General features: G+C 47.4%; 1 protein-coding gene across 1 annotated transcript; it reads left to right on the forward strand.

The window, feature by feature from the left end:
* Nucleotides 1-13,062: 13,062 nt before the first annotated feature.
* ARTN (artemin) lies at nucleotides 13,063-20,363 on the forward strand. Its single transcript, XM_072649163.1, has 4 exons — nucleotides 13,063-14,049; nucleotides 16,670-16,821; nucleotides 17,926-18,058; nucleotides 18,225-20,363. The coding sequence occupies exons 2-4, from the start codon at nucleotides 16,777-16,779 to the stop codon at nucleotides 18,683-18,685; spliced, it is 639 nt and encodes a 212-aa protein (XP_072505264.1). The 5' UTR covers nucleotides 13,063-14,049; nucleotides 16,670-16,776; the 3' UTR covers nucleotides 18,686-20,363.
* Nucleotides 20,364-21,209: the final 846 nt, after the last annotated feature.

A 21,209-nucleotide genomic window follows, 5' to 3' on the forward strand; every position in this document is an offset into this window, starting at 1 on the left:
ACAGTTTGACACAAGAGGTACTAAATCTTGCCCAAGCAACAAATTCACTGAAAATTAGAATGGATCAAATAGAAGCTAATGATTTCATGCGAGAACAAGAAATATTCAAACAAAGTCAAAAGATTGAGAAAATAGAAGAAAATGTGAGATATTTCATAGTAAAATCAGCTGACTTCGAAAACAGAACAAAGAGAGATCATTTAAGTATCCTTGGATTGCCTGAAAGCCACAACCAAAAGGAAAGCTTAAAAGTCATATTTCAAGAAATTTTTGAAGAAAACTGCCCAGACCTCTTTGAACCTGAGGATAAAGTGGAGTTAGAAAGAATTCATTGGGGCAGAGCCAAGATGGCGGAGTAGAAAGACGCACATACACATAGCTCTGAACCCACAACCCATAGAACATCTGTAAAAAGGAACTCACAGTGAATTCTGGAGCAGCAGAGGCCACAGAACAGTGGAGCGAAGGAGATTTCTGTTCCAGAGATGCCAGGCCTAGAGGCCTGAGGGCTACCCAAGTCTTCTTACTTTACCTCTCGCAGGTCTTCGGCTGGCCAAACCGGATAGTCGTATGAGAGAAGAGACCTCCCAGAGTTGAACAAGGGTTAAGCTTTTATTCAGGGTTCTGGTTACAAGTGCAGGGGGAATTCTTCCTTAGGAGGGAGCAAGGAATCTCTCAAGGAGGCAAAGATCTTACAATAAGAGATTGGAAGCAGAAGTGTAAGTGGGGAGAGAGGGGGAGGGGAGAGCGGAGAGAGGAAAAACGGAGCCTTCTGTCCTGTCTGCTCTGCGCCCCTCCCGCCTAAGAGCGCTTTCAGGCTTTCCTGATCCCAATTAAGCTCTCCGGCCGCGTAGTTTGCATCTGAATACCATGCCTGTTAGATAACAATAGGTGTGCCCAGACCCAGGACAGTCTCGAGGGCGGGGAGAGCTCTCTCCCATCACGTTTCTCATGGGAAGAGGCGGAAATACACGAGATTGCTCGGTCTCACTCCTCGATTCCCTGGTGTTTATGGGGGGCCTCGTGAGAACTCTAAGATTTAGAAGTTCCCACCTTTACCCACCCGAGACTGTCCACATGGAATTGAGCTTCCATCCCCAGCACAGAGGGACCTGCAAACCTCTCGCAAAAGGTCCGTCACACTGTGAACACGGAGCCGAGCCCAGCCCTGCCCCGGCCACGGCACCGAGAGGAGCCAATCTGAGCAGGTTTCAGGGATGGGATCTCCAGCAGCCACGCGGGTCCCTCCACCCACAGGTGATGGGGGTTGGTGAGAGGGTCTCTTTGGTGGGTCGAGAGGGGAGTGGGGTGCCCCCATAACTCAGGCCCCCTCGGGAGGCAGCAGCCGAGGCGGGAGCAGACCAGGGCTCCCCGAGCAGGCAGGAGCCCAGATCCATTGTTGAAGGTCTCTGCATAAACCCCCCGAGGGAACTGAGCCTGTGAGGTGGCCCTGCCCCCACCTGAGCACCTGAACTTCATCTCACACTGACTAGCAGCCCTGCCCCCACCCAAAGCCCTGAGGCTGGGGAGCAGCATTTGAATCTCAGACCCCAAGCATTGGCTGGGAGGATCAGGAGGCGAAGTGGGTGTGAAGAGAATATTCAGAAGTCAAGTCACTGGCTGGGAAAATGCTCAGAAAAGGGAAAAGAAATAAGACTATAGAAGGGTTACTTTCTTGGTGAACAGGCATTTCCTCCCTTCCTTTCTGATGAGGAAGAACAATGCTTACCATCAGGGAAAGACACAGAAGTCAAGGCTTCTGTATCCCAGCCCACTCAATGGGCTCAGGCCATGGAAGAGCTCAAAAAGAATTTTGAAAATCAAGTTAGAGAGGTGGAGGAAAAGCTGGGAAGAGCAATGAGAGACATGCAGTCAAAGCATGAACAGCAGGTCAGCACCCTGCTAAAGGAGACCCAAAAAAATGCTGAAGAAAATAACACCTTGAAAAATAGGCTAACTCAATTGGCAAAAGAGGTTCAAAAAGCCAATAAGGAGAAGAATGCTTTCAAAAGCAGAATTAGCCAAATGGAAAAGGAGGTTCAAAAGCTCACTGAAGAAAATAGTTCTTTCAAAATTAGAATGGAACAGATGGAGGCTAATGACTTTATGAGAAATCACAAAACAAAACCAAAAGAATGAAAAAATGGAAGATAATGTGAAATATCTCATTGGAAAAACAACTGACCTGGAAAATAGATCCAGGAGAGACAATTTAAAAATTATGGGACTACCTGAAAGCCATGATCAAAAAAAGAGAAACACTATCTTTACCAAAAAAGAGAGTGGTTTGTTATTACACTAAAACAAAAATTTGATATAATCAAATGGGATGGGTGTGGTTATAGTAACTCTAAAAGAGGGCAAGATATCCAAATGCCTGAAACTACTGTATGTAACCTTATAAAACATTCAGCGAAAATAAAAGAAAAAAACAAAGTTGCATCAGCTTTTTGCAAACAGCTATGAGGAATGGAAGTGCTATCATGATAGAAATGGAGCATCTTTTAGCAGTATGGATTAAAGATTACAAATCTTTTTTAAATGCACTTCTCTTAGCAGAGCAGTCATCCACTCAAAAGCTTCCAGTTTAATTATGGTAGTGAAAGAAAATGGAAATGAAGCAAATAAATAAATAAAATAATAAATATAAAAAATAACTGTGATTAAAAAATAAATAAACAAAAGGAACTTTTACTGCAATCATTGGTTGGGTCAATCAAAATTTGAGTTCAATTACATTCTTTTAAAATTACAGGCAAGGAGGCCAGTGCAGATGAGGTTGAGGTTAACTATCCCTATGTTTTGAAGAAATTTAAAGTCAACAAATATTTAATGTGGATGAAACAAGCTTATTCTAGGAAAAGATACTTTCGAGAATTGATATTTCTTTAATATTTCTTTATTTAAAAATTTCCCCAGTTACATGTAAAAAGAATTTTTAACATTCATTTTTTAAAACTTTGAGTAGAACTTCTATTTCTAAGAAAGAAAAAATTCTGCCTGAATTTAAATTGTCTGAGGATCACCTGACAACTTTATTAAAAGGTAAAGCTGAAGGGAATTTTTTAAAGGAGATTTTAAATTAAAACCAATTCTTGCTTATAATTTTCAAAATCCTCAAGCTCTGCCATTGAACAATTCCAGTTCTTTGGCAGCTAAATAAGAAAGCATGAGTGACTAAAGCTGACTTTGAAGACTAGTTTTCAGGTTATTTCAGTCCAGCTGTTGAATACTTTTGCAAGGACAATAATATCAAATTTAAAGTCTTTCTGATTTTAGATAATGCCCCAGGTTTGCTTATTGTGTGAAAATGAGAGCATACCAATTCACTGAAAGGTGGATAAAGCTCTGTGCCTACCAGTGCATTTATGAAGATTCAAAGAAAGAGAAGACAGTTCAGACCACGGCTACTAAAATATTTTAAATGGAAATAATGAGGTTTTTTGTCATAACATCTTATCCTTAGATAAGATAGTAATTTTGAAAATTTTAAAATTTTACTTTCTCTAACTATTTATTACTTTGACATAAACATGAATCGGAAATATTTTTCTTATTTTTACTATTATGTTAATAAACAGATAAAAACATTCTTAATTTTTGTCTTTATATATTTCTATTGGGCTGGGACCAATTGCATATTTTATATATATTGTTAATTCAAAAAGTGAATCTGAATAATATGACCACTTCACAAGCTTCATTATTCTAGCTAACACAAATCAGGACCCAGCCGGATAGCTAAAATCCAGAGTTGTCAAGTCAAAGAAAAAGTGCTGCCAACAACCAGAAAGAAAGAATCTAAGAACCGAGGAGCCACTCGGGGTTACACACAATTTAGCAGCCACCACTATAAAGGAGTGGAAAGCTTGTAACATGATATTCCACAGGGAAAAGGAGAATAATTTGCCCAGCAAAACTGGGTATGATCCCATAGAGGGAAATGTTCTTGTAATGAAAGAAAAGATTTCCAAGCATTACTGATGAAAAGACAATGCTTCATGGAAACTTTGAGGTGCAAAGGCAGAAGTCAAGAGAAATATACAAAGTGAAACATACGCAAGCAATTTCAGGAGACTAAACAAGGCTACATTTTACGTTCTAAAATGGGGAGCTGATACATGGGTTCCCTCTGAACCCTTTCATCATCAAGGGTCAGAAGAAGGAGGAAGGAAAGAAATAAGCATTTATTAAGCAACTACTAAGTGCCTGTCATTTTTGAGAATATGTCCCAGTACTGCTTTTTCAACCCTTTTATTGACCATGAGGGCTACTCCATTTCTTGTAAGGGATTTTGCTCACAATAGTATATGTAGTGATCCCCTGAATTCAATTTATCCATTCCTGTCCATTTAAGTTCACTGGCACCCATGATGTCAGTGTTTAGTCTTCCCATCTGTTTGACCACAGCCAGTTGACCTTGGTTCGTAGATCTTACATTCCTGAGTCCTATACAACATTGATCTTTACAGCATCAGATTCTCCTTTAGTTACCAGACACATTCATAGCTGATCTTCCTTTCAGCTTTGGCCCAGAGGCTTCATTAGTACTAGAGCTACTTCTTGTTGTCCTCCATTCTTCCTCAGTATTGTGTTGGACACCTTCTGATCTGAGGGGCTTATCTTCCGATGTCATGTCTTTTATCATTCTCAATGTTGTCCATGGGGTTTTCTTGGAAAAGATACTGGAATGATTTGTCATTTTCTTCTCCAGTGGATCACTTTTTGTCAGAATTCTCCATTATGACATGTCTGTCTTGGGTAACCCTGCTCATGATTTAATTAAACTATGCAAATTTCTCTGACACCACAAGGCAGTGATTCAGTTACATTCATGATAGAAGATTGGGATGTTAAAGTAGGAAATCAAAAGATAATTGGGATAACAGGCAAGTTTGGTCTTGGAGTATAAAATGAGGCAGGGCAGAAACTGATAAAATTTTGTCAGGATAACTTGCTGGTCATAGCAAACACTCTTTTTCTTTGGCTTTATTTAGAATTTTATTTTTCCCTAGTTACATGCAAAAACAATTTTTAACATTTGTTTTTAGAACTTTGAGTTTCAAATTCTCTCCTTTCCTTCCTCCTCACACCCTTCATTGAGAAGGCAAGCAATTTGATATAGGTTATATATGTGTAGTCATGCAAAACATATCCACACAAACCCTTTTCTTCCAACAACCCAAAAGGCAACTCTACATATGGACATCATCAAATGGTCAATATCAAAATCAGATTGACTATATGCTTTGCAGCCCAAAGTGGAGCTCTATACAGTCAGAACAAAATTTGGAGTCAACTGTGGCTCAAATCATGAGGTTCTTATTGCAAAATTCATACTTAAATTGAAGAAATTAAGGAAAACCATCAGACCATACTGATGTGATCTAAAAAACAACCTTCATGAATATGAAGTAGAAGAAATGAATAGGTTTAAGGGATTAGATCTGGTAGATAGAGTGCCTGAAGAACTATGGACAGAGGTTCAAAACATTGCACAGGAGGAAGCCACAAAAAAACATTGCAAAGAAAAAGAAGAGCAAAAAAGCAGAATGGTGATCTGAAGAGGCTTTATCCAATAGCTGAGGAAAGAAGGAAAGGGAAAGGAGAAAGGGAAAGACATGCCCAACTGAATTCAGAATGCAAGGAAAAAATTGCTCTTTCTTAAAAGAGCAATGCAAAGAAATAGAAGGAAAAAAGTGAATGGGACAGACAAGAGACCTCTTCAAGAAAATGAGAGATATCAAGATATTTTGTTTCATACAAAAAAAATGGGCATGATGAAAGACAAAAATGGTAGGAACTTAACAGAAGTAGAAAAGATAAAGAAAAGGTGGCAAAAATTTACAGAAGAACTATACAAGAAAGATCTTAACATCACTGATAACCAAGATGGAGAATGAAGTCAAGTGGAAGCATTGCTAGCAGTAAGGTTAGTGGAGGTGATGGAATTCTGGCTAAGCTATTTAAAATCCTAAAAGATGACACTGTTGAAGTGCTGCACTTGATAAGACAGCAAATTTGGAAAACTCAGTAGTAGCCACTACATAGGAAAAGATCTCTTTACGTCCCAATCTTAAAGAAGGGCAATGCCAGGGAATGTTCAAATTATGGAGCAATTGTGCTCATTTCACATGCCAGCAAGGTTATGCTTAAGATTCTGTAATTCAGGCTTTGGCAATATGCGAACTGAGAATTACCAGAAGAGCAGGTTGGTTTTTGAAGAGGCAGAGGAACTAGAGACCAAATTGCCAATATTCACTGGGTTATGGAGAAAGAAAGGGAGTTACAGAAAAACATCTTCTGTTTCATTGACTACACTAAAATCTTTGACCATGCAGATCACAACAAAATGTGGCAAGTCTTCAAATAGATGGGAATACCAGATCAGCTTACTTGTCTCCTGAGGGACCTGTATGAGCACCAAGAAGCAATAATTAGAACTGAACAAAGAACAACTATTGGTTTAAGACTAGGAAAGGAGTGCTGTATATCATCACCTTATTTATTTAAGTTATATGCAGAGTACATCATGTGAAATGCCAGGCTGGATGAATCAAAAGCCAGAATCAAGATTACTGGGAGAAATATCAACCATTTCAGATATGCAAATGATACCACTCTAATGGCAGAAATGAAGAGGAAGTAAGAAGCCCCTTCATGAGGGTGAAAGAAGAGAGTGTAAAAGCTGGCATGAAGCTTAATATTAAAAAAAAAACAACTGGTGCCATCATGTCTTGGCAAATAGAAGGAGAAGAAATGGAAGGTGTGTCAGGTTTTATATTCCAGGGCTCAAAGATCATGACAGACAGCCAACGAAGCCATGAAATTAAAGATGCTTGCTCCTTTGAAGGAAAGTTATGTCAAATCTGGGCAGCATATTAAGAAGCAGAGACATCACCTTGCCAGAAAAGGTCCCTATAATCAAAGTTAGGATCTTTCCATAGTAATAGTTGTGAGAATTGGGCTATGAAGAAAGCTGAGTGCTGCAGAATTGATGCTTTTGAATTTGGGTGCTAAAGAAGACTTCTGAGAGTCCCTTGGATGGCAAGGAGATCAAATCAGTCCATCTTTAAAGAAATCAATTCAGATTACTGATTAGAAGGACAAATACTGAAGCTGAAGTTTAAATGCTTTGACCACATAATAAGAAGACAGGACTTATTGGAAAAGACCCTGATGTTGGGAAAGATTGAAGGCAAGACCAAAGGAGATGGCAAAGGATGAGGTGGAGGAGAACAAAATGAACTTGGACAGACTTTGGGAAAAAGTGGAGGATAAAAGGGCCTGGAGTGCTGTGATCCTTGGGGTCCTGAAGAGTCCAACAAGGCTGAACAAATGGACAGCAAGTGCCTGGACAGTATTAAGCATTGGAAATACAGATATAGACAAAAAGAAAGACAATTCTTACCCTCCAGCAGCTGACATTCTAATACCCCCTCTAACTCCTCGCTACCTACTCTCACCCCATTGGAAGGCAATGCACGAAAGGAAGCTAAAAGATGGAGGAGAGTGTGAGGAGAAGGAAGTCAGGAATGAGATCAGGAGGAGAATAAAATCAGGCTGGCCTGGTCCCTTTCACAAAATGGAGGTTCTCAAAGGAACTCTCTGATAGGAGAAGGGAGGGATGGGTGAGCCTTATGGAGAAACATTCCAGGAGGAGCAGAACAAAGGTGTGGTGAGCTTTTCCAGAACCAGGAGGTACCAGGCATTGAGAAAAGTCTCAATAAAGGGAGTCTAAATAGACTGAAGACCTGGGAGTGGTTCTGTTATGTTGTGATCATCTTAAAAAGACAATGGAAAAGGAGGGGAAGGTTAGGAAAAATGATCTCACATAATCAGAGTAGAAGTCTATATAAACAAGAAGGAAGGGGTAGGAGGCGTGGGTGACACTTGAATCTGATCTCATCTAAACTACCCAAAGGAGGGAAGAGTACAGTGTCCCAAAAGGTTTAGTGTAGTTTTAAGTTATTAAAGCTTATAATTTTTGAGATATCCAAGAAACATACTTATACACATAAGCACACACATGAAGATCAGTACAGAAATACATTTCATGGAACAAAGAAACAGGAGGAAAAGGGAAGAAGGGAGAGAGAGAATAAGAGGGAAGGTAGACTAAGGGAGGTGATGATGATGATAACAATAGTGAACATTTATATAGAGCTCACAATGTGCCAGGCACTGTGCTAAACCCTTCACAATTTTTATCTTATTTGACATAGGTGCTTAAGCAAAACAAAGTCCCTACAAAAATATTTCTAGCTCCTTTTTTGAGGAGACAAAGAATTGGAAACCTAGAGAGGTATCCACAATTGGGAAGTGACTGAATAAGTTATTGTGTATGTACGTGATGGAATGCTATTGGCCCTAAGAAATGATGAAGGGGCTGGTTTAGTGAAATCTGGGAAAATGTATGAACTGGTACAGAATGAAGAGAACGAGGAGAAGAATGTATATGATGACAAAAATATCGCAAAGACAAATGACTTTGCCAGACTTGGGAACTCTGATCAGCTTAATGACCAGTCACGACTCTAGAGACCTCCTGGTGAAACATTCTGTCCATCTACAGAGAGGGAGAAAAAGGTCTCGGAAAGTAGAACGAAACATCTATCCTTCAGACATGACTAATAGGGTTGGCTTTTTTTTTTTGCTTGACTACATGTTTGTGATAGGGATTTATTTTTCTTTCTCCATTGGGAGGTGGGTTAAAGTAGGAGGGAGAAAAGATGGATTTTTGCTGATTGAAAAAAATTTAGTTTAAACAAGAACAGTAAATTCTTGTTGACTAACTGACATAGTAGACTATCAATCAATAAACATGTCTTAAGGGCTTACTGAGAGCCAGGCGAATGCTTGTAGATAGACTGGCTAATTGTCGACAGCTATGCAGCCCTCATTCCCTACCTCAGGGTTCCCTTGGTGGCAATTATATTGGGGAGAGTCATATGGTGAGGAGGTCTGATCTCAGAGCCAAGTCTAGGGCAGTGATGTCCACACTTTCACATCAGCATCACCTTTCTCTTCAGTGGCTGTAACTCCCACCTACCAGGGTGGTCAAATAATAGATTTAAAGCTGGAGGGGCCTCAGAGATTTAGTTCAACTTTTTCATTTTACAGATGCCAGAGAATGGACATAACTTGTGTAAGGCCAAGCAGGGGCTAAGTAGAAGAAGTAGGACCCAAACCCAGGTCTTTGGGATCTAGTTTATTCCATCTGTCCCTGGGTGCGGGGGGGAGGGGGGGTGTAGGAGGCAGATGGGAATGGTGCCCACAGAATGGGAGACCATAGAAGGTTTCTTGCCTCCTCACTATGTTACCATTTCCATTCCTGGACACCTCCTTGCTCCTCAGGTCCAGTCCTACCCCACCTTTGCTTCAGCTGTACCCCCAAAGTAATGGCTGAAGCAAAGGTCCTGTTCAACCTTCCCTCCTCCTGGCCTGTAGAGGTCAGCGTCATCCATCAGCACTTGGGGAGACTGTAAGGGCTTCTGAAATCTGAGCCTAAATTATCTATGCCTTTTCTGAATACTGTCTCAGGATCATGGCACCTCTGTAATACAGACTGACAAACGGATCCTCAAAAAGCAGCCATCAAGCTGATTCCTGGAGAAAGGAGGACCCTCTCTCTTAAGCAGCCCTATAAATGCCTGTTTTTCTGTACTTCTTCCCACTAACCCCCTTACCCAAGGATAATGTCCAGCACAGACTTTGAGAATCTGCAGATCAGCCTCCTCCCTGCTCCAAGTTCATGCTTCAATCCTGTGTCCACCTACTTTTCAGAGATCTTCTTGGGTTCCTCAAACTCAATATGGCCAAACTGTGCTATCCTCTCCCCACACCCTCCTCTATGGAAGATTCCACCAATCCATCAGTCAATCAACATAGCTCTTGCTACATGCAAAGTCCTGTGCTGCTGGGTGCAGGAACAACAAAGATAGGTACACCCTTGAGGAACTGACATTCTAGGGAATGTCAGTTAGCTAGGGGAATAATATGTATACCTATAAAATGTCCCCAAACAAAACAAATACAAGGTCATTTTATCTGGTGGGTGAGGGGTGAAAGATAGTGAGGAGCGGGGATGATAACAGGAGGGGCAGAGTAGAGATAAGAAAGCCCTCCTGCGTGAGGTGGCACCCTCGACTTCTTCCTCTCTCTTGCCCCCATATTTAATCAATTGCCAAGTTTTATCAATTCACCCTCCACTTTATGTCTCAGACCCTTCTCTGCCCTCCTGTCCACCACCCTAGTGGTTCAGGCCCTCAAACCCTCCTGCCTGGACTCCTGTCATGGTCTCTTTATTCATACCCCTGCCCAAATCTCTTTTCCCTTCTCCAGTGCATCTTTCACAGACCTGCCAAAATGATCTTCCTGAGAACACAGGCCTCCTGAACACATCAGTCTCCAGTTCAAAAAAACTTGAGTGTTTTACTCCCTGCTGTCTCTAAACTGAGGAACAGCACATTCTCTCAGGTTTACCAAATGCTTTACAATCCTAATCTCATTCCATCTCCATGGCAGCGCAGTGAGGCAGGGACTGTTGGCATTATTATCCCCATTTCACAGATGAGGAAACTGAGTCTTAGAAAGGTTAGGTGACTTGCCCATAGTTAAGATCAGCAATTGAGCCCAAGGTTAGCTTTCTAGCTTCAGCCCAGCATTCAAGGTCCTTCCCCTACTATCCCCACCCTACCTCTCCAAGCTTTCTGCATATCGCTCCCGCTCACACATTCTACTTTTCCTCCAAACTGACCTACTTTTTCCCAAGCTTGGCATTCCATCTCCCATCTTAGTGTCCCCCATAATACTCACTGCAGGCATATAGCCTCTCCTCATGTCTCTCAGAGTCCTTTTCTTCCTTCAAAGTACAAAAACTAGTACAATGAATGATACAAAAACCCACATCGGGAAGTCTAGATACATATATATTCACATATATACCTGTGTATGTACTGGTTATAGGAAATGGGGATGCTTAGCTCATCAAAGAGAAGAGTAGGGGAGCCTGTCAGCCAGCAGGGATGCCATTATGGGCTGTGGTGAGGAAGAGGATGAGGCTTGTTCTGATCTGCCCCAGAGGACAGGACCATGAATGATGGAGGAGCAATAGGGCAGGGAGCTGCCAAAAGGTCTACAGGCTCAGTACAAGGACCCTAACCTTGGAAGCTCTCAGGGCTGCCTCGGACATTCGAGGCTTAGTGAGCTCCCCATCACTGCTCTCAGAGGGCTCTGTGGACTTTGCGATCACTTGGCAAACACAATGTGGGCAGTTCCTATGACTAGAGTCTTAATGCCACCCCACAGGGAAGTCTCTAGCGGTGCACCAGAATCCAGCACTCAGAACAGTGTCTGGAATAAAGCAGGCATTTAAATGCTTGTTGACTGACTGTCCTGTCCAATAATTTGTATCAGTTGCTTGAATGAAGGCAGAATGGCCCAGTTATCAAATGAGCAGATGACTTGGAGCTGGAACTGATAGCAAACACATTGATGATAGAATCTAGTATGAATTTTAATAGGACCAAGTGTAAAGTTTGATACTTGAGGTTTAAAACACTAATTGTCTAAGCACAGTATAGAGAGAGGATGTTTCTCTGAGAAGTACCTGAGAAAAGACTTTATTTGAATCGACAGTACAACATTGTTGCCAAAAAGCAGGTGAGACAGGCATGGTATTATAATGAGGGAGATGAGGGTGGTGCCCTGGCCTCTAAGCACATCTGGTCCATGGGCTGTGTTCATTTCTAGGGGCACATTTTGAAGAAGGACACTGTGGACTTATCGTGACAAGCAGGCCCAGATGAGGCAAGGGTTCAGAATCCTGCCAAATGCTAATTGTCTTAAGTATCAGCGGATGTTTGGCCTTGAAACAACTCAAAGGGGACACACCTCCTAACATCTGTGTGGTGACAAAGGAACTGGTCATGTTCTAGTTGGCTGAACAGGGAAGTTTTACTCTGATATAAGGAAGTACTTCCTAGGAATCAGAGATGTCCATCAATGGACCACAATGTGCCCTACTGGTAGTGAGCTCCTTGTCACTGGTGGTCTCAAAGAAGAGACCAGATGAACTCTAGTCAGATTTCTTTGTCAAAGGGGGTCCTGGTCTGGATCAAATGGGAATGGACAATCTCCCTCCAGACCCAGGAAGCTCTGCACTTGTGTGAATCTGTAGTTGTGGAAGAGGAGCACCTGACTTCCCTATTGTAGCTCAAGGTGCCTAGAGCATTGGGGGTTGGGCCCTGCTGATCCTTTTAGAGAATAGGCCCTTCAGGACTCCTAGGGTTGTGAGCCCCGCCTTGCCAAGGCATCAAGGCCTAGACCCACCAAGGGCCCCAGCATGAAACACCTCACCCCTAATCACTGAGGGAGCAGGGAGGATTCAACTCACTTGTAGAACCAACAGGTGGGGGATCTAAACCCCCAGGGCCCTGGCAGCCCAGCCCAGCCCAGAGAGCCCCACACAGTTGGTAAGATGGTGAGTCAGGGACTCCTCATTCTGTGCCCTCCCCACCCCAGGGGCCAAGGGGTAGGGCCTCTACCTCTGAAGAGAGAGAGGTGTGATGGCCTCAACCAAGGCAAGCTATTAATCCTAGAATGGAACCAGTTAACCCTCTCTTCATCCTCCTGACCACTGCAATTGAAGCATCTTTAGCTCTCCTCTTCTTCCAGGGTCTGGTCTCCCCTCATCCCCTACCTGCGATCCCTCTGTGCACATCCACATACACACTCCTCCTGGGTCCTAGGGGTTCCCAACTCCCCAGTTCTCCCTCTTGCCCACCTCCACCTGACTAGTCTCCTGGGATCTCCCCTGCCCATCTACCTTTTTCTTAGTTGAAACGCATGCCCTCTTTTCCCTCTTAGCCTCTGGGGCGCTGTCCCAGGTGCCAGGAGGCCCACCGGTAGCTGGAAGGAGCTACCACTAGGTAAGCAGTCCAGGGCAAGAGATGGAAGGGGATAGGACTTTGGGGGACTGACGGGACTAGGGGGCCTTCCTTCCTGCCCCCGCCCCTGCCCTGCCCTACCCAACCTAACCCGGAGATCCGGATCAGGTGACTTGAGAGCTGGAATTTGACACCAGACGGCTTCGGCTGCGAAGGCAAGGAGATGAATGAAGAGGGATGGAGTTGGGCTCAGCCCCTCAGACGGGGCCCCAAAGCCTGCAGTCCCGGCTAGCCTCTGGTTCCTCTCTCCGAGTCCCGCCGTTTTCTGGGCACGGGGCCACCCTGTACCCACCTCTACGCGCTGACCGGTGAGTCCCGCTGTGGCCCCATTTTCCACTGTGCCTACCCATCCCCCCTCCCGCTTCCGGGGCCCTGACCAGTCGGGCCATATCTCTCCAGCACGGAGCAGCGGCTCGGGGTTCGGCCCCCGCCCTCCTCCGACCCTATTCTCGCGAGCCGTCCAGTCCTTCCGCGGATCCTGGAGTCCGTCCCCTCTGCCTCAGTGGATCCCGGAGTCCTAGCAGAAGGGGCCCCATCTCTTGATTCGGGGTCAGGCAGCTGGGGGACCCCGGAAGGAGGCGGGCCCCAGGCAGAGAAGTAGCCGGTGGTGCAGGCCCCGATGCCCGCGGCGGACGTCTGTCCAGGAGCCACCTCCTCAGTCCGTCCCGCTCCTCCTTCCGTGGCCCGCGACCTCTAGTGCCCCCACTGTACCCCTAAACAGCCGCAGTCTTTTCCCACACCCCTTTCCAGCGCGGCCCAGCTGGGTCGCGTCCCATCCTGCCCCGCCCCACCCCGCCCCGCCCTGGCCGGCCCGCCCCGAGCTAGCTGCGGGCAAGACCGCCCCCCTAGGGCCCCAGTCCCCTGCGCGCCCGCCCGGCCCCCAGCCCGCCCCTCGCAGGCACTAGTAACTCGAGTTCCCGTCGCGGCCTCAGGGAGCCCAGTCGGGCTCGGTGCAGAGCTGTGGCGGGCAAGCGGGCGCAAGCCCCAGGTGCGGAGCCCCAGGTGCGGAGCCCCGACATGGTCCCACGGAGCCTTGGCTCCTAACGGAGCGTCCCCAGGGACGGGGGCGCAGGACGCCGGCACCCCTGATTAGGAGAAGGTAAGTACCTGCGTCCCCAGGGAGAAGTCTGTGAGCCTCCATGGCTGGTTCCCGAGAGGGTCCAGGAGGAGCCGGGAGGAAAGGCTAACTGACCTGGCATGGCATGGAATGGGGGCGTGGAGGGACACACTGCCCCCCTTGAACCTGATGCCCACCCCTACCCTCCCACCCCTCTCCCGGCAGGGCTGGGAGAGCCTAGTAGCTAGATCCCTGAGGAAGTATGCCTGATTTGGCGGAGCAATAGGGGAGTGTGGGGAGCTGGATGTGGCCTCAACATCCAGGGGGGAGGGTGCTACCCTCAAGGAAAGAACAGAGGGCTGAGGCCTAGCCTGTTTCCTCCCTGCTCCCAAGCTATGGGAGCCCCAGGGAGAGAAATCTAAGAGGCAGCAGCATGGGCTGAACTCAGTACCAAGAGGGCATCAGCAGGTACCATGGAGACAGGTGGTGGAGGTAAGGAAAAGAAGCATCACTGATGGTCTAGCTATCTACGAAGGCTTCCTGGAGGAGGGACAAGGGGTGAAGACTCTGAAAGGCCAGGAAAGGGAGAAGGTGATACCATCTAGAGAGGGAGGGAGCCGGCCAGCTTGGCCTGACCAGAGACCTTAGGGATCCCCAAAACTCCAAGTTGGAAAGGACCTTGGCATCCACTTAGGTTAACCCAGAACCAAGTGACCATCGAGGCTGTGAAGGCCCCATTAGGCCCACCCCAGGCTGGCCAGTGCAGGTCACAGCAGCTTGACCCTTGAACCACAAGAGTAGCTCAGACAGAGACTGGGAGTGGTCCTGCCTTCCTCCAGTAGTGCTGCTTTGGACCTTCCCAGTCTGACCAAACTGAAGCTTAGGTTTGGGGGGGAGGGCAGTTCCAACAGGTAGCAACATCTGCAAGAACCCCTGAGGGGCATTGTGCCCACAGGTCTGCAGGGCAGGGGCTTATGATTTCTGGGCAATAAACCTCTCATGTCTCAAAATCTGATCAAGGAGGGGAGAACAGATTGGTTTGGCTGGGAGTGTCTGGTAAGAAGGTCAGAACAGGACAAGTCTGGACAAAACAATGAGAGAGAACCAAAGGGGTGCACCTTACCTTGGAGTTCTAATGTGCTGGGCCAGGACTGGGGACCCAGTGTGAGAGGCTAGGGGCTCAGGGCTAGTGGTGCCAGGGAATGACGCAGGCCTCCAAGGCAGGAGGACTCAGGGACATCCTTGGGAGCTATCTGGATGGAAGCCTGCCCCATGGTGCGCACATCTTGAATCCATGGGCTAGCGTTGACACAGACAGTGAAAACTCCCCAGCCCACCCCACCTCACAGGGCTCTGCAGAAGAACCGCAGACACAGGGAAGAGCCTAGGGCCCTCCTGGAGGGCAAGGACTACAGAGGGACCAGGATGGACATTGTCTGCTTGGGACTCATGGCCTAACAACAGGTGGAAACTGCAGAAGGAACCAGGCCATAGCTGCTGACCACGCTTGTGATCAGGCAGAGGCTGTCACCTGGTGGCCACTCAGAGCTACAGCAGGGCCTTCTCCTGGGGCAGGAGAAGCCACTTTCTTAGAAGCCTTTCCTAGGTGCACGGGGGCATGGTGGGGAGACTGAGGCACAGAATGTGTCAGTGATTACCCAAACTTTGGTCTTAGCCTAAGCTCTGGCCCAGGTCAGTATGACCTGCCATTTGAAGCTAGAATGACACACATGCCTCCACAAGACTGCCCTTGAACCCAGGCCAGAGGTGGGAACATAGGGCACGTGTTTCAGAGAAATCCTGGCCAGAGGAGGGCACATAGTTCTTGTGTGATTCTAGTTACCTATGTGACTGACCTATTATTTCTTTATTAATGTGCCTCCCCATGTACTCCCTGTCATGAACCTCTTTGTCCTGCCTTCCTCCCAAGGTTCTTACACATAATTCCCATTTCTCTAGCACTCTATAAACTATCAAGTACTTTCCCTAAAACACCCTGCCCCTGGGAGGCAGGTGGTGTCCACAAATCACCCACATACTACATAGGAAGAAGTTAAAACACAGAGAGGCCGCTGGCCTTTCTCCAAGTCCCCTGGATCGGGGCGGGGGGGGAGGGGCACAGTTAAAGCCAGAACTCACTTGAGGATCCAGAAAGAGAAGAAATGGGGGCACCCTGGACATGAGAGAGTGGGCCCAGGAGAACAGTGTTCTAGGCCCAGGTCCCATTGGAGCCATGCTTGGCTCATCAGCTTGGAGTCATAGGATGTGCAATGTAGAAGGACCATTAAAAATCTTCTCGTCTACCCCCTCCCCTTTTTACAGAGAAGGACTCTAAGGGATGATCATACCTAGCCTTTCTATAGCGCTGCTTTACAAACATTATCTTGTTTTATCCTCACAACAGCCCTGGGAGATAGATGTTATTATTATTATGTCCATTTGACAGATGAACCTGAAGGAGACAGAGTGACTTGCCCAGGGAAACACAGCTAGTAAATGTCTGAGTCTGGATTTGAACTCCAATCTTGACTCGGGCCAGCATTCTGTCCACTCTACCACCCAGATGCCTCAGGCAGCCTGAGGAGAGTCCAGAAGACACCTCCCCATCCCAGTCCAAAGAAAAGTCAGAGTTTGGCCTCCACATTTCCTGTTCTGCTTTCAGGCTTCCTCTCCTGTATGGTGCTTTCTCCTTGGGTTGGGGGTGCTGGCAGCTAGAGGAAGGCACAGAAGAGGAGAGGTTCATAAGCCAGCAGCCTCCCAAGGACCAAGATGATGTGGAGAAAGAAGATACCCAGAGACCTTCCCAATGGACTGGTCAGTGGCTCCAAGACCTTCTCTCCTTCAATCCCATCTGGGCCAGGGGGACCACTAAGGCTGAGAGGAAGGGCTTCTTGAAGTTCAGAGGCACAGACTGAAGAGAGGAAGACCTCATTAGTGATAGAGGACCTTGGGGGTGAGGGGGAGGGTTGCTGAATACCACCATCAGCCTGACAACAGGGTTCTGGGGAAGGGTTCCAGAGGAAAGATCCCAGAAGGGTGGAAAGGGAGAGAAGAGAGGGCAGGGGATGAAGGTGGGGCATGAAGAGCCTCAGGGATGGTTGACTTTGGGAAGATCTCCAGTATAGGGGTGGGGGATCCCAAGTGAGAATTTAGAGAGCATGGGCTGGGGTTATGTAGCATAGAAAAGGTGAAGGGAGAGGTCTGATGAGATTTCTAGCTTTAAATTCTTAAAGTGCAAGTCTGATCCTCCTCAAGCTCCTATAACTCCCTATTACCTCTAATATCAAGTATAAAATGCTCTGTTTGACATTTAAAGCCCTTCCTATCTTTCCAAAGTTCTTTCTTTTTAATCCCCTGCATACACTGATCTAGTGACACAGTTTTCTGGGTGTTCCTCACACACAACTCCATCTCCTGACTGTGCCTTTGCACTGGCTGTGACCCATGCCTGTAATGCCCTCCCTCTGCACCTCTGCATCTTGGCTTCTACATTCAGCCTAAACCTCAACTTCTTCAGGAAGCTTCTCAGCTGAAAGGCATCAGGATAAGACAGTTTGGGGGAGAGTATAGATGGGATACTGGGTGGGGTAGACCTGAGAAAAGTCTTGGGTGTCAGGATGGAGTCTGGGGGTGGGGAATGGAGGAGTAGGGCCCTTGAGTTCCAGACACTCGCTCTTGGTTTCTCTACTGGCCCACCCCACCTCATACTCAGCACTCACCCCTAGGTCAGCCTTGTATGAAAGGGATGAGCCAATCTGGAGAGGAGAGGCCAGGAGGAAAAGAATGGATGGGGCAACTGCTGGGTGGAGGGGTAGGAGCTAACAGGAGGGGAGGCTAGGGAAGCAGAGGACATTTGGACCCTGTTCCTCCTCCACTTCTGGAGCCTACACACTTCTATCTCCTTCCTTTCTCCTGTAGGCACCCCTATGTCAGAACCCAGCTCTAGGGGCCCTCCTCATGCTGATGCTGATGCTGCCCCCGGCCCTCTCCAGCCCTGGCCCCAGGGTGCCCCTCATTGGAACCCTTAGACCTGGTGCCCAGGGCCTTCCTGGTGAGTGAATTTGGGGGTAAGGGCATGGAAAGGGGAAAGAGAGGATACTAGGACTTAGCAGATTCCTTTGCAGATTCCTGGGGTACAGAAGAGAAGGAAGCAGGGAGGGTAGGGGTATGAGGAGTCTGGCATGGCTCCCACCAAGGACTCTGTCCTTCTCTTTCAGAGGCAACCCCAGGCACCCCCAAGCCCCTGAGAGGAGGTCGAGGGCCAAAGCCAGTGCTGTCACCCCTACTACAGGGCCAGGGCAAGCCAGGCCAACGGGAAAGAGGCCGAGGCCAGAATCAGAGCCAGGGCAGGAGGGCAAAGCTAGATTGCCACCTGCGCACAGAACTGGTGAAGGTGCATGAGCTGGGCCTGGGCCATGACTCGGATGAGCTGATCCGATTCCAGTACTGCAGCGGGGCCTGCCCAAAGGTCCGCTCCAACCACGACATCAGCTTGGCACACTTGCTGCGTTCCGGTCGCCTACGCCTCCCTGCACAGACAGGGAGAGGCTCTGTCCGGGTACTCAGCCACCCCTGCTGCCGGCCCACGGCCTACAAAGCCGTCTCCTTCATGGACGTCAGCAACACCTGGAGGACAGTGGACAGCCTCTCTGCTGCTGCTTGTGGGTGTCTAGGCTGAAGGCCAGCAGCCTCACTCCTGGAGCCCAAAGCCATCAGCAGCCCACCTCCCTGGGCCTTGATCTATTCACCTGCCAGCTGAGTAGGATAGCTGGGCAGACAGCCAGTGGAGAAGCCCTCCAAAAGGCCTGCTGGACTCAGGGATTAGAAAAGAGGGAGAGCTGCCAGGAGCCAAGCCCCCAGGTCTTTGGCAGGGCAGCCACAGAGTACCAGAGGAGCCTGGAAAGAGGCATCACTTGTAACCCTGGGCCACACCTAAGGCTGAGTACAGCCAGGCCCTGTAGCAGCCTCTTGGCACCTGGGGCAGCTATTTATTACATAAATTATTTATTTATGCCCTGAGGTCAGAGGGAAGGCCAGTGGCTCAGGAAGGCCCAGAGGGTTTGGAATGATATAAGATCTACCCTGCCTGATCCCCAGTGGCACAAGAGCCAGCCTCTGGGCACTGGACAGGGCTAAACCATGGAGGCTTCCCCACTTAACTGTAACCGAACACCAACCACAGCCAGTGGGGGATTAGGGGAAGGGACAAGAAAGGACACAGGGTTGGAAACCAAATTCCTGCCCCCTGCTAGCCATGTGACCATAAACAAATCCCTCTCCCTTTCTGTGCCCTCTGTATGACAGGAGTAATTGTCCATAGAACTGCTCATCTTCCAGGGCTGCTGAGAGGCAGCCTCACTTTGTAACCTGGAAAGTGCTAGAAGAAGGTGCACCCCCCACAAAATGAACCAATATTGCTGCTATGGCGTGTTGTCTTGTGTACTCTGACAAGTGGGGCCAGGAAATGCCCATGCTTACTCAGCCATCAGGGATAGATGGACACTCCATCCAGTTCATGACAGTTACTGAGATGCCCATTCCTGCTAAGAACCAGCCTCTCTAGCCAACTGAAAAGAAAAGTAACCTGGAGGCAGGTCCATTCTTAACAGTCATGAAGGAGGCGACAGGGTTCCATCCATCAGGCTAGTTACTGAGCCCCTCCTCCAGACCCCTAGATCCTGGGATAGGCATGATCTGTCCACCTTCCTGCCAGGAGTCAATCTCCCAGCCCAACTTCAGATGGGTAGCTCAGCTCTGACTTCTCCCTCCCCCAACTTAAGCCATAGATGGCTAGAACCTCAAATCAAACACATCTGTACCTGAGTGAGAACCTCCCAGGGACATCCCCAAAAGTGGTTGTCCAGCCACTGGGCGCCATGTTTAAGAAGGACACTGATGAGTTGGAGAGCTAGGGGAGAGTGATCAGGGCAGACAAGGGTCTGGAATCTGCATCATTGGAGGAGTCATTGAAGGAATTAGGCATTGCTAGCCTGGAGAAGAGAAGGTTTGGAGACAGGGGGGTCAAGTTAGCTGTCATGTTGTGAAGGGTCTTGAACCTTTAGTGGAAAGCCCTTGATATGAGGTCAGAAGCTGTGAGTTCAAATTCAGGACCCGCCATTTGCTGTCTATGGATTGGACCCTTTCCTTCTCTGGTCATCTATTTCCTCCCTGTAGGGATGGTATGATTGGATTCTCTGAGTTCCCTGAGCCTTGGGGTCATACAGAATAAAGGCTGTGTATTTGGAATCAGAGCCTCCTAACTTGTTCCTGCTTTGTTCTCTGTCCCAGCACTGGGACCTTTCTCTTTTCCCTCCAATAGGGCCTTTCTAACTTCTTGGGAAGTGCTAGGTATCCCTGGAGATCCAGGAACTAAAAAGGCTCCTTCACTTATGTGGACAACAAGTCTCTGGGGGGCATCTTGGGGTTGGGGAAGGAGATGATTGAAGGCCTTCCCTGGGATGCCCTTCCATTACCAAGCCAAGGTTGGCCAAGGGTGAAGTCACTGTCAGAAGTTGACTGACATCAGCCCTTCTACCCAAAAGCCCCCTCTCTGCTGCATCCTGCTCCCCCCAAACCCTGAAGGCTTGGCCTGCCACAGATTCATGCTGCCCCACGGTGCCTGGGGACATGGCCATGCCTGCTACTCAGCTTTCCTATTCTTTGCCAAAAACCCACAGTGCATCTTGCCTCCCAAGAATCTCCATCAGCCTCCATCTTTCCTCTCTCCCCTTCAGGGGAGACCTCAGATTTCATGTCTACAACAAAGCGTCTGAGCTGCCTAGGCAGAAAAACAGAATGGGCAAGAGGAAGAGGAAGGTATAGGCAGCCTGATAGAGATTGGCACTGGAATTCTGGATTCATCATCATCAACAAGCATTCGCTAAGCACCTACTATGTGCCACATGCTGTTCTGAACTATGAGGATGAAAAGAAAGGCAAAGGCCAATCCCTGTTCTCCAGGAGTTCAGTCTCATGGGGGAGGGGGAATCAGGTGGACAAGTGTGTGCATGCAAGATAGTCACTAACATTATACAACTAGTCCTATTATATTGTTACATATAATATAGAGAGCTACTATATATATGTATATAATAACCTTACTTTCTAGTTACATAGCTGATGCCAAGTACCAAGCACTGTGTTAAGCACTTTACAATTACCTCACATGATCCTTACAACAATGCTAGGAGATCAGTGCTGTT

The sequence above is a fragment of the Notamacropus eugenii genome, chromosome 2 (assembly GCF_028372415.1).
Source record: "Notamacropus eugenii isolate mMacEug1 chromosome 2, mMacEug1.pri_v2, whole genome shotgun sequence".
Taxonomy (NCBI): Eukaryota; Metazoa; Chordata; class Mammalia; order Diprotodontia; family Macropodidae; genus Notamacropus; species Notamacropus eugenii.